The following is a 13,968-nucleotide window of genomic DNA, read 5'->3' on the forward strand; positions in this document are numbered from 1 at the left end:
TAGGTTAAGCCAGGATTAGGCCATTGTTCAATTAGGACATTTATGTAGTTTTTATAAATATTCCTTAGGTAAAAACATTACTGTTGTGCATCTTGAGACAAAACAAAAAATCTGACATATTTTAAGATCAGTCAGTGCAAGTTTCTTTCAGCTGAAACAGCTCAGACTTACATTTTAGTCTAGGACTAGGCTTAAGCCTTGTCTGTGAAACCGGGGGTATGTGTTCAGTATATTCTGTAGTCTTTATTTATATCATTGTTTTCATATGTTAATTTTAAAAAAATTTTATTTTTCCTTGTCAATTTTTAGATAAAGCTTTTATATAAGAAGTATCTAAATGGTTAAATATACATAATGTACACTAGGTGTTCAGTATATTGTGTAGTTTTTGTATTTATATAATTATGTTTTCATGTTAATTTTCACCTTTTTTATTTTTCTTTATGGATTTTTAGATAAAGCTTTTATATAAGAAGTATTTAAATGGTTAAATATACATAATATACACTAGGCGTTCAGTATCTTCTGTAGTTTTTTATTTATATCATTGTTTTCTTGTTATTTTTCACATTTTTTCCATGTTGATTTTAGATTAAGCTTTTAAATAAGTATTATTTAAAATATATTTAAAAAATATTATACTAATATATATATATATGTATATATATATATATATATATATATATATATATATATATAATATACAGTACATTATATACACTAGGTGTTCAGTATATTGTGTAGTTTTTGTAGTTATATAATTACAAAAGGTTTTCATGTTAATTTTCTTTTTTTCCTTGTCAATTTTAAGATAAAAATTTAAAAAAGATATAATTTACATTTGTAAATATATATTATACAGTTGGTGTTCAGCATATAGTGTAGTTTTTTGTATTTATATAATTATGTTTTCATATGTTACTTTTTACATTTTTATTTTACCTTTTCTATTTTAGATTAAGCTTTTAAGTAGGTATTATTGAGATGATTAAATATACATCTTATGTATTTACATGATACCTGGAGCTTAATGAAAAGTTAAACAGATATTTTAAGGCATTAAATAAATAGGCAATCATTGTTTGTATTTATATACTTGCCTCTTGTCAGTTAAAAAAAAAAAAAAAATTTATTGTTTTAATCCAATTTAAATCCAAGCTTTGTTACACACAGATACAGATCCAGTCTGTCTGTGCAGGAGCTATTGATTGTACTGAGGGTGTGAGCCGGTGGGGGGAGATTCACGATTCCAACCCCACATAAAGAGCCAAAGTGTCCGCTCGGGTTTGTCCCGAGGGAAATTCCAAGTGTCAGGCCTCATGCTAATCAGCTTTTATTAATTCAGCCGTTGGTTTTAGGGCCAAACTGGTTCATGTGATCACGCACAGTGAAGAATTAAGCTGTAATGTGCGAGTCCGAAAGATTATTTATCAGCATGGCTGTGCACGAGGGAGGCGGGGCCTGTGGGAAAGGGGTCATTAGTGGATCGCCCAGAGGATGAACGGACTCTTGAGAGCACACATTGCCATTTTAACAAGCCACTGCTTACTTATTCATGCCTGCCTCAAACCGTTGTAAGCATGAAGCTTAAACAGGACATTAACAACCCTTCCGCAGGCTATCGGACAGCAGGAAAACTGGGAAACATGGATAAGTATCATAATGACTGGATGGCCTATAAAAAGCAATTTGAAACAACAGATTTCAGTTTTGTTGGTTTGGTTTCATTAACAGAGTTCACTTCCAGAACAAAAATGTACAGATGTTTTACTCAACCTTTTTAACCTTAAATGCTCGTCTTGTCCACCTCTGCGTGTACTCTGTGTATTCCGGTTCAAGACAGTTAGGGTATGTCAAAATACTCCCATCGCATTTTCTCCTCTAACTTCAAAATCGTCCTACATCGCTGCAGAAGTACCGACCCAGTGTTTACAAGGTGAACATACAAAGAAGATCAAATGCCCTTTACAAAAAAAAAGGTAAAACAGCGATGTAGGATGATTTTGAAGTTGGGGGAGAAAATGAGATGGGAGTTTTTTAACCTACCCTAACTGTCTTGAACCGGAATACACAGAGTTCACACAGAGCTAGACAAGACGAGCGTTTAAGGTTAAAAGGTATATAAATTGTACCTTTTTTTTTTTTTTTTTAAATAACCGAATGTTTCGCTAGATAAGACCCTTCTTCCTTGGCTGGGATTGTTTAAAGCCATTTGAAGCTGCATTTAAACTGCATTTCGGAAGTTCAAACTCACAGGCACCATAGAAATTCACTATATGGAGAGAAATCCTGAAATGTTTTCCTCAAAAAACATAATTTCTTTACGACTGAAGAAAGAAAGACAATCGTGGATGACAAGGGGGTGAGTAAATTATCTGTAAATATTTTGTTCTGGAAGTGAACTACTCGTTTAAATTAGAATTGGATTTAAAGTACAATTATAATAAACACTGCAATGTCAATCTTGATTTGATTGTAAGTTTAAATTGATCAAAAGTGACAGTAAAGACATTTTTAATGTACTTTTTTTTTTTCAATTTTTAAAGAAATACTATTCTTTTGAACCTTCTATTAATCATTGATATTTTCCACAAAATAAATATGCCGCACAACTGTTTTAGCGATTGATAATAATCCCAAATCAGCATATTAGAATGATTTCTGAAGGATCATGTGACACTGAAAACTGGAGTAATGATGCTGAAAATTCAGCTTTGCATCACAGGAATAAATTAGATTTCAAAGCATATTAAAATAGAAAACAGTTATTTAAAAATTATAATAATATTTAACAATATTACTGTTTTTACTGAAGTTCTGATCCAATAAATATAGCCATTTTGAGCATAAGAAACATTTTGAAAAACTGTAAAATCTTACAGACACCACAGTATGCATAGTATGAGAATTTTATACACAGAAATGAGCATAAACTTAATATCCGAAATATAAGCATAAACAAAATATCCAGTGCACATAGCAAATCACACTAAGTACAGGATCCTGCAATGCAGTGCACTTGACTTGCAGTGTGACAAATGAACTGGAAATCATACTAATCACAACTCCTTATTTGATCAGACAGCCAGAGACCCTTTTTTTTTTTTTTTAGCAAAATTGAGCTACAAATGCCCATATTTCTGGCACGTTAACTGGGCAGCGCTCACAGTCTAATGAGGTCATGTGACAACAGTATTGCATGCTACCTTAAGCATTAACATGTATAATTTACTTACAATATAGACAGTATATTCTGCCTAGTATGCAGTAAATGCTTCACTTGTACTCTATTTTCCATAAAACCCTCATAGTTTTTCTTCTGCAGATGTGTGCTGATTGTGGTATAAGCTAGAGACAGGCATGATGGGATGTGACAGGCGTGCCGGGGAATATGCGCTGCGCTCGGTGGCGTCTGATTAGTGGTGAGACTACGGATAAGTCTCATCAGGGAACGGGGCGCTGAGTGCTGCTCGCTGTTAAGCTCTCGTGTCCTAATTGAATACCGAGTGCTGTGACTCCTGCCAAAGACGCAGAGCTTTCCGAGAAACTGGGTCTCATTTGATCCTCTCAGTGTCATAGCCACAATGCACCTCTGCCTGACTGGGAAGAGAGCAGCTCAGATATGCCCTTATCACCTGATCCCACCGGTGACGGTTGAGAGGGCTTTGTGCAGCACAGAAAATCGTGTCTTGTTCTTGTCTTATATAAGCGTAATGTGTCGGCAACTGTTTGGATTGTTGTGGCCACCTGCTTAGGAGACTGAATCCTCAGAAGGGTGCTTGTAGAGACATGCAATAATGACTCAGACACTATCTCTCAAAACACAGACATACAACTGCTGCAGATCATTGATCCAGCGCCAGGGCATCAGCAGAAATCACGGCCAGCTGTAGACACACACACACTCACACACGCCCATGTCCTTTACGGAGATTCTGCTGACGGCAATAGCACAGCACCACCCACATTGATCCTTCATCTCTCTCATATTACATAGCTTATGACCAAATTGTGTTTTTAATGCTGGTGGGATCGTATGTTCTGCTGGCATATAGCATTCATATGTATCTTAAACCAGCACTAGCCAGCATGGGTACTCATACTGGTCCCTTAAAGGAACACTCCACTTTTTTTGGAAATAGGCTCATTCTCCAACTCCCCCCGAGTTAATAAGTTGAGTTTTACCGTTTTGAAATCCATTCAGCCGTTCTCCTGTTCTGGCGATATCACTTTTAGCATAGCTTAGCATAGATCATTGAATCCTATTAGACCAATAGCATCGCGTTCAAAAATTACCAATGAGTTTCAATATTTGTCCTATTTAAAACTTGACTCTTCTGTAGTTATATCGTGTACTAAGACCGGTGGAAATGCAAAGCTTCAATTTTCTAGGCTGATAAGATTAGGAACTACACTCCCATTCCGGCGTAATAGTCAAGGAAGTTTGCTGCCGTAATAAGGCTGAAGCAGGCAGGAGTATTATCAGATACTCGTACCGTAATAAGGTACTAGCTGGGAACTCATTTCTGATAATACTCCTGCCTGCTTCAGCCTTATTACGGCAGCAAACTTCCTTGACTATTACGCCGGAATGGAAGTGTAGTTCCTAATCTTATCAGCCTAGAAACTCGCAGATTTGCATTTCCACCGCTCTTAGTACACGATATAACTACAGAAGAGTCAAGTTTTAAATACAACAAATATGGAAACTCTTTGGTCATTTTTGAACGTGATGCTATTGGTCTAATAGGATTCAATGATCTATGCTAAGCTATGCTAAAAGTGATATCGCCAGAACAGGAGAACGGCTGAATGGATTTCAAAACGCTAAAAATCAACTTATTAACTCGGGGGGAGTTGGAGAATGAGCCTATTTCCAAAAAAAGGAGCTTTTACATTTTAACTAATTTTAACTAGCAGCATGAGTTGAATTCTGTTTTATCATATTTAATAATCAATCTTTGGAGACTTGTTTGGAGAGAACAAAAATGTCCTTTTTACCACTAATATTATTTATGGTACCTTTCTATTTTGTAATTATTGAAAAATACTTTCAGTATTAAAATGTAGTGCTAAAAATGTAGTTTTAGTTTTTAATGATATTTTCAATGTTATTTTTAAATGAATCAAATGTTTTGGGTAAATTTGAATTGGATATGAATTTAAACAGGAACTAGAATTTGGATTCAAATGAACTAAAACTCATAAACCTAATAAGTTTAATAAAAAAATAAATAAAAAAAATTTAAGTATCTGACAGCCTTGGTTGAATTATGTTGTATCATATTTAATAATCATTCTTTGGAGAGTTAGACTTGTTTGGAGAGAACAAAAATGTCCTTTTTACCACTAATATTGTTTATGGTACCTTTCTATTTTGTAATTATTCTAAAAATGCAACATTATGAATATACAGTATAATGATATACCTGGCAGAATGACTTTCAGTATTAAAATGTGCTAAAAAAAGTCGTTTTAGTTTTTAATGACATTTTCAATGTTATTCTGAAATGAATCAAATGCTTTTGGTAAATTTGAATTGGATATGAATTTAAACAGGAACTAGAATTTGGATTCAAATCAACTAAAACTCATAAACCTTATACGTTTAATTTAAAAGAAAACTTTATTATAAAAAAATAAGTATCTGACAGCATCAGTTGAATTCTGTTGTATCATATTTAATAATCATTCTTTGGAGAATGGGATCAAAATGCTATTTTTACTTCTAATATTGTTGTGGTACTATACCTTTCTATTTCTTAATTATTGTGAGAAATACAACATTATGATTATACAGTATAATGATAACTGGCAGAATGCCTTTTAGTAAATGCAAAAATGCAATTTTAGCTTTTTTTCAATGTCAGTTTAAAATAAATGTTGTTTTTTTATATTGAATATGAATATTTAATTGACTATAAATTTGAACAGGAACTAGAATTTGGATTAAAATAAATGAAAACTCATAAACTTCATAAAACTCGTAAATTTTAAAATAAATAAATAAATAAAAATAATTTAAAGTATCTGACAGTTTAAATCTGTTTTATCATGTTTAATAATCATTGTTGTTTGGGGATGAAAATGTCCTAATATTGTTCATGGTACCTTTCTATTTTGTAATTATTGTGAAAAATACAACATTATGAATATACAATATAAATATACAAATATAAATACAGTATAACTCTTAGAATGCCTTTTAGTATTAAAAATGTGCTACAAAAGGTCATTTTAGAGTGTTTTTTAATTTTATTTTGAAATAAATCAAATGCTTTTTAAATTGGATTATTATTATAATTGAATATAATTTTGAACAGGAACTAAAATTAATCTGACAGCATCAGATACGTTTAGTTCAAATCATATTTATTAATCATTTAATCATTCTTTGGAGAATTAGACTTGTTTAGACACAAAAAGAGAACAAATATATATTTTTTTTTACCAGTAATATTGTTCATGGTACCTTTCTATTTTCTAATTATTTTGAAAAATACAACATTATGAATATAAAGTATAATGATATAACTGGCAGAATGTGTTATATTATTAATAATGTACTTTTTAAAATTTTATTCTTTAATTTAAAAGAAAACCTAATAACTAACCTAATAGCGTAATAAATCTTTTAAAAGAAATTCATAAACCTCTTCTTGTAATATTTTTTCCCTCACCACCTGATTTTCATCAATAATTAATACAAAAAAAAAGTCTTGATATTTGAAGGTTTATAGTTTTCACTGACAGACAGGCAGATTTATGAATCAGAGTGAAGGAACTTAATTTCCCACAAAGCCATTACCCGTTGAATTTCTTAGAATTGCAATTAATTACACTTCCTGTCATTACATTCCAGACTGTTTTTTTTTTTTTCTGTGCAAAAGAAAGTCCATAGATGCTGTCATTATTCACTTACGATCTTCCCATCTGGCATAGCTCTGAAATCTTTCAACTTGACATCTAATGTTTGACATCACTGCTTAACAGCTACCGCAGATGAGATTTTCAACTAGTAATTATCCCAAGATATTAAATAGCTTTACGAGTCTTGGAGTACAGAGCAAGACTCTTCTTGTATCATGCTTTTTGAACATTTTGTACACAGCTCTAAATGTAAATTATACATTGAATGTAAATAAAGCCTATAGAGCATAAAGGACCTCTCACACAGGGGCCACATGAGAACAAATCATTAGTGTGTTTACTCGTGGGCTTCTGAGGTCTTGGATGTGCTCAGCTAAAACCCATTACAGATGCAGTGAAGGCGGAGCCGAGACAAGAGATACACATCATGAGAGGGGGAAAACAGGAAGTGAGGGAAAGAATATTACAACAAGACCTCACTTATACAACGTCCATTATTTCACAGTCGATACACTATCACTGTGTATGAGTCATCTCCCCTGCTGGATATCCGTAACCGTCTCAATCTGGACTGCTGTGTGTTTCCTAGACTCCAAATAAAAACCCCTGCATCCAGCCCATCAAATGCATTAGCTGTTTTCCAGGCCATCCAGTCAGACACCCAGCTCTGGGTAGTTCAAAATCAAATGTGGGACTTCAAAAAAACAGTGATCAAAGATGGGCAGTTGGGGAAAGAAAGGAGGAAACAGACCAGAAGACACAAAAACAGCCTGTTCCTTTGAGTTTTATCTGTGTGTACTAAAGCCAGCATGATTTGTGTGCCATTTTTTCAGTTTTATAGGCAAAAACAACTATAAATAAGGTTGAATTATCTGATAGGATATAAAAACTTCATCAAAACTTTGTTTGACTGACAAATGAGAGTCGTGGGAAACCATTTGCAATTTAAACCCAAGGTTTCAAACATTTAAAGAATGCTGCACATCATTAAAGACTTTTTAATGTTTTGTCTCCCTTAGGACTTTCTGACAGATCTGATGATGTCTGAGGTGGATCGGTGCGGAGACAATGAGCATCTCATATTCCGTGAGAACACGCTGGCTACTAAAGCTATAGAGGAGTACCTGAAACTAGTGGGACAGAAGTACCTTCAAGACGCTTTAGGTAAAAATAAAAACACTGAGTTTGTGCATGTGTGTGTGAAAATTGTCATTCAAATCAAAGTGGTGCAATACTTTCCTTACAGTTTCTGCAGACCATCAAATGTGCTTGTGAGAATATATAATCAATAATTTACAGTTTTCTTGTGTGTAGTCTGTGTTTTTGAAGTTCTGCTCAATTATTTAAGATATGAAGTCGAATATGGGTGCAAAATCGAGTGAGGAGGGAAAGCTTTAGGCTTGGTTTCCCTCAAAAGAGAGTGTTTGATGCTGGGAAAACACTTTCAAAAGTTTGGTCTGTGAAAAAGTGTTGCAGTTTACATATACAGTAGCATAGTTTGATATTATGAAATGTCAGTGTTTCATTTTCACTCGATTCAAGTGATGTAATTACAACGCGTCTTAACATTTACCACATTTGGGGATACATTTTTCAAAGATGGTGTTGTTTTGCACTGTAAAAATAAATCAGCTTTTATTATGCATCTCACCTGATACAAGCAGCGGTTATCGGGGTTCAAGCGCTTTAAGGCATTTAAGCACATATGGAAAAAGACATTATTCAGCAAGCCTGTAACCACCTAAATCAGTGATTTAAAAAAAGCTTTTTTGGCAAAACCAAAGAATCACCTGTCGCATGTGTTCAGCAGGTTTCGTGAAGTTTTGAGTTTTCATTCAGGCTTTATAGGATTTGGACAGTTCCCCCTTTACAAACAATCCCATTATAGCTTCCCAAAGGATACATTTCAAACTTTTTTGAGAATTAATGACATAGAGAGTCCAGAAAATTGTACCACAGTGTTATTTTTCCCAGACTGAGGGGAAAACCTAGGACTAGTTCGCAAAAGTTGATCATTTAAAGGTGCCATAGAATGGAAAACTGTATTTACCTTGACATAGTTGAATAATAACAGTTCAGTACATTGACATGACATACCATGAGTCTCAAACACCATCGTTTCCTCCTTCTTATATAAATCTGATGTTTGCAAAAGACCACTGAAAAATAGGTCAATTTCCAACATAACACCGACTATTACGCAATAGTCCCGATCGTTAATAGTTACGCCCCCAACATTTGCATAGCCCAATCATCAGTAACGTCAGTACATCAGTAAAATAAGGCAAGCCACTAAAGGGACATGGTTAGTTTAATGCTAGCGGTAGCCTGTTATATTGCAGTACATAAGATTTCACTTACCACATAAAAGGAGAGATGACTACTCTGATGATGGTGAATGATGGAGAAATGACTGCACTGATGATGGCGAATGATTTACAGATCCCGAGCATCACTGACAAGCATCTGAACTTGTGTTGTACTTGTCTCTCTGCAGTATAACGTTACACAGAGCACATGCGATCACAATAGTGAGAGTAAAATGTCGTGGATTCAAAACGGCAGATTCAACAAACAGCATATTAAAAGCGGCTGGAGCTTCGTAATTACATATAAATTTTCCTCCATGTGCAAGCTATTGAAATGAGCAGCTCTGTGAAACAGCCAATCAGAGCTGAGCTCCTCATTAATATTCACGGACCTTCCAAATAAGGCAAAAACAGACTTTCATTCTAGGGACAAATCCTAGGGTTGTAAATGGACCTGTAAAACCATTTCTGGAGAATTTTTGCCCTTTCCTATGCCATACCTTCTATGTAGATATCAGAAAACAATTTAAAATATTGTTTCAATGCATTCTATGGCACCTTTAACAAACAATTTATTTGACAGCAGTGGTTCTAGAGGCAAAGTTGTCCGGAATGAGGAGTTGTAACATATAATACAAATATTGCATGTGTGTAAAACCACGCAATGTACAATCGGCCAGTCAGTTTACAGCTTTGAAAAACGCGATATCGCCCCCCAGCGGCTGATTTTTTTCAAAAATTTTATACAGACCTTTGGGGGTGTGAGTCAAATGAGTTTCGATCAGATTGTGACCATGGTTTTTTAAAATTTGCTAATTTTCTTTATAGACACTTGTTTCACTTGGGACCAAGACCGTGTACAGCGATTTTCATGTTGATAGGACAAATGGTTATAGCCATTTTTATGTTTTTTGGCCAAGATCCCCGATTTTTTTTCTGTGACCTCAGACTTGGCTCTTACATTAGTGTTCTCAGTTTGGCGAAGATATCTCATTCTGTTCAGGAGTTATAGGCATTTTACTAAAAGTGGCCCCACCCCTTTCAAACGTTTTGGCGTCCCTTTGTGACGGTGGGTCGAAAGTTCGACTTTTTTTGATGATTATTGATATTTACTCTCCAGAGAATCTTCCTGCACTGGTTTGGTTCTGATCGGGTGAAAAACCTACAGTAGAACTAGTTCACAATAGTAGGTTTTTCAGAAAATCCAAAATACCCGAAAAATTTGCCAGGCTCACAATTGAATCTGAGGCATGCATTTGGTCCGGTGAGAGCCAAGGATTCCAATGACATAAGACACTTGAGTCTGCGACTGATGGTTTAGGAGTTAAGTGCCCCTGTCAGGCCAATTTGGGGCGAACCTTGGTGATGTTGTTGGCGGTGTGAGTACTACCATCCCTCCAAGTTTCAAGTCTCAATGACTTATGGTTTAGTCTGCACACTTAGTTTAATGTAGAGATTGCTGATCCTTGGCCATTCTAACAATTACAATAGGGTTTCAGCGCTACGCTAATAAGCGTTAATAATCATTCCTTTGTGCAACTTTAGTGTTAAATGTAACATGTAAGCAGCAGTACAATACTGCAGAAGGCTGCGCGCCGTCTGTGCTAAATGAGGTTTTCCGCATTGTTTACTTTCTTCATCCCAGGCGAGTTCATCAAAGCCCTGTATGAGTCAGACGAGAACTGCGAGGTGGATCCGTCTAAGTGCTCCTCCAGTGACCTGCATGAGCACCAGAGCAACCTCAAGATGTGCTGTGAGCTGGCTTTCTGCAAGATCATCAATTCTTACTGGTAATGCCATCAAATTCATCTCTCATATCTGTGTCTGCACACAGCTCATCTCAACTGCCTGGCCTAGACAGATTTATAGGAATTTTCTTTTTATTGGAAACATGATTCATTTCATATTTTAATATGGTTAGTTCCAGTATTAGAAACTGATTGGTCGATATGGCATATAGGCACTGTTAATAGGCACTGTTTAGGCCTTTGTTTGAATCTCAGGCAGTGAACAAACTGATATACAGTGCCTTGCAAAAGTATTCATACCCCTTAATTTTCTTTCTCGTTTTATGTTGCTGCCTTATGTTAAACTAGCTCTACAGGTAAATTTGTTACAGGTAGAGACTCAAACCCGCAACCTTCGGGTTACAAGTTCGACTCTAACTATTAGGCCACGACTGCCCCCAGATCTGATCCCACAAGCAATATGCTGAGCTAAATTCCAACTGTCCCAGATAGGGGTGTGAATACTTATGCAATGGACTCGTTTAAATTTTGTAATTTGTAAAAATTTTGCTAAATACCTTAAAATACCTTAAAAAGGTTCAAACCTTTTTTTCTTGCTTTGCCATTATGATGTATGGAGTGTAGATTGATGTGGGGAAAAGTAATTTAAAGCAGTTTAACAACAAACATACCAACATAACAAACATAACAAAATGTGAAAAAAAAATGAAGGGGTATGAATATTTTTTGCAATGCACCGTTTTCTGTCATTAATTACTCACCCTCATGTCGTTCCAAACCCGTAAGACCTTCGCTTATCTTCATAACACAAATTGAGATATTTTTCAGAAAGTGCTTGGATTTCATTAAAAATACCTTAATTTGTGGTTCGAAGTCGAAACAAAGGTCTTATGAGTTTGGAACAACATTCATGTGAGTAATTAATGACAGAATTTTTATTTTTGGATGAACTATACCTTTAAATTCATCTACCAAGTGTACATGCTTAATAAAACATCCGAGTATAGACTTACGAAGGGTTATCGGCTGCTTTAAAATTAATTCTAGACTGATCCCGAATTAGCAGTTTTGTCATTTCTCCAAAAAGCCCACGATGCCTGGCATAGTGAGATTAATAAGAAGTGAGAGGTCTCCATCTGTCCTCATAGAGGCTGTGCAGTTCCTCAATCATCACCTACGTATTAGCAAAACCATGCTGAGATATGAAATTACTCCCTCCTGCAAAGGCCTGGTGCAAGATATTCCATCAGGGGAATGTAATTTTTTCTCCCTTTGAGGAGTATCTTAAACTGAATCTTGATAAGTTGTGTCTAATTCCGCCCCGGTTTTGTAATGTGTCTCCCTTTCTTAAAAAGAGCAACTTAAATGGCAGATTGTGGTGAGCTAGAGGTCGCAGCGGGGGACATCCTTACGGCGGTGATGTGAAAATTGAAGGCGGGCGTAACGGTTAAAGGGTGTAGCAATGAAAGCGCTGTGGGAGAGGATGCCGTCCCGCGTTGTTAACACTTAATTAAACGCACACGGTGACTGTGATTCGATGTGGGAATGCAAAACTAAGTGGGAGTGTTGTTGTTTTTGGGCCTGTTTGTTACAAAACAGTTACTCAGCAGTGCTAGACAGTATTTCAGCTCACTGGTTTAAAGCCATCATTTACTCACCCTCATGTTGTTCCAGACCTGTATACTGGTATTTTAAGCTGTAATGAAATTGTTTGTTCACACATCACTTTATTGTCTGTCCACTCTAGCGTGTTTCCCCGGGAGCTGAAAGAAGTGTTTGCATCCTGGAGGCAGGAGTGCAGTAACAGAGGGCGACCGGACATCAGCGAACGCTTGATCAGCGCATCTCTTTTCCTGCGCTTCCTGTGTCCTGCCATCATGTCACCCTCGCTTTTCAGCCTCTTGCAGGAATATCCTGATGACCGCACGGCCCGAACACTCACGCTCATTGCCAAAGTGACACAAAACCTCGCCAACTTCACCAAGTGAGTGTGTTTGTTCATGCAAATCAAGGATAGAACAAAGTAAAGTAAAGATCATGCTCCATGAAGACATTTTGTAAATATCCTACCGTATATATATTAAAACCTAACTTTTTATTAGTAATATGCATTGCTATGAACTTCATTTGGACAACTTTCTCAGTATTTAGATTTTTTACACCCTTAGATTCCAGATATTCAAATCGTTGTATTTTAATTAGGGCTGTCGAAAATAACGCGTTAACGGCGTTAATTATTTTGTTGTTGTTAATTACGTCAAATTTTTTAACGCATTTCACGCATGCGCAGTGTGACGAATCATTTGTCAGGATTGGGGAGCTAGAGGCGAGATGGAGCAAGGTGAGCCTATGGACGGATTCAAATATAAAAAGAATGATGATGGTACAGTTAACAAGTACAAGCCTTTGCGACAGCCCTTCTGCAACTGGAGTGGTTATAGCCAAACTTAGGCCCGGTTCTACTGGGGTAGACGGTGCTATATAGCCTACCCTCAAACGAAAGCAAAGCAATTGAAGATCTGACAAACAATCCAGCGTTGTTCATCTCCTGACTAAGTGTAGATGCGATGTAAATAAAATATTCATTGTGTAGTTTAGAAAGCTTTATTGATTATAACGGAACGTTGTGAGATCTCTATGAACTAAGATTTGTGACGCTTTTAGTGATAATAAAGGGAGCGCGCTTTGCACTTTCCATGCCATAATCCATTCAGAATTTGTATGAAAATTTCGTTTTTCTTATGTTTTGGGAATTACATCTGTACATCGTACAATTACGTTCATTCTCGAAAGAGCGGTGACTGACACAGTGACAGAGTGGAGAGTGGAAGATAAAGCCGTTTTGCAGGTCATCGAGGCACCAGCTCAATCATTTGCATTTTTTCAGTGGATGCAATTTCAAATTATCCGTCATTTTTGCTCACAAAGGAAAAAGTAATACACCAAAAAACGTTGCAGTGTTTTTATAAAATAAAGAAAACAAAAATGATGCGCTTTCTGTCGTCTTGTTCTTGAACAGGAGTGCTTAACAAAAATAAAGC

General features: G+C 35.8%; 1 protein-coding gene across 1 annotated transcript in view; it reads left to right on the plus strand.

Annotated features, from left to right (window-relative positions):
- Window positions 1-13,968, plus strand: part of dab2ipa (DAB2 interacting protein a) — a 64,215-nt gene that overhangs the window by 26,254 nt on the left and 23,993 nt on the right. The window contains 3 exon segments of the mRNA XM_073818616.1: window positions 7,890-8,034; window positions 10,825-10,969; window positions 12,675-12,911. Coding sequence (XP_073674717.1) covers window positions 7,890-8,034; window positions 10,825-10,969; window positions 12,675-12,911 — 527 coding nt within the window.

The sequence above is a fragment of the Garra rufa genome, chromosome 15 (assembly GCF_049309525.1).
Source record: "Garra rufa chromosome 15, GarRuf1.0, whole genome shotgun sequence".
Classification (NCBI taxonomy): domain Eukaryota; kingdom Metazoa; phylum Chordata; class Actinopteri; order Cypriniformes; family Cyprinidae; genus Garra; species Garra rufa.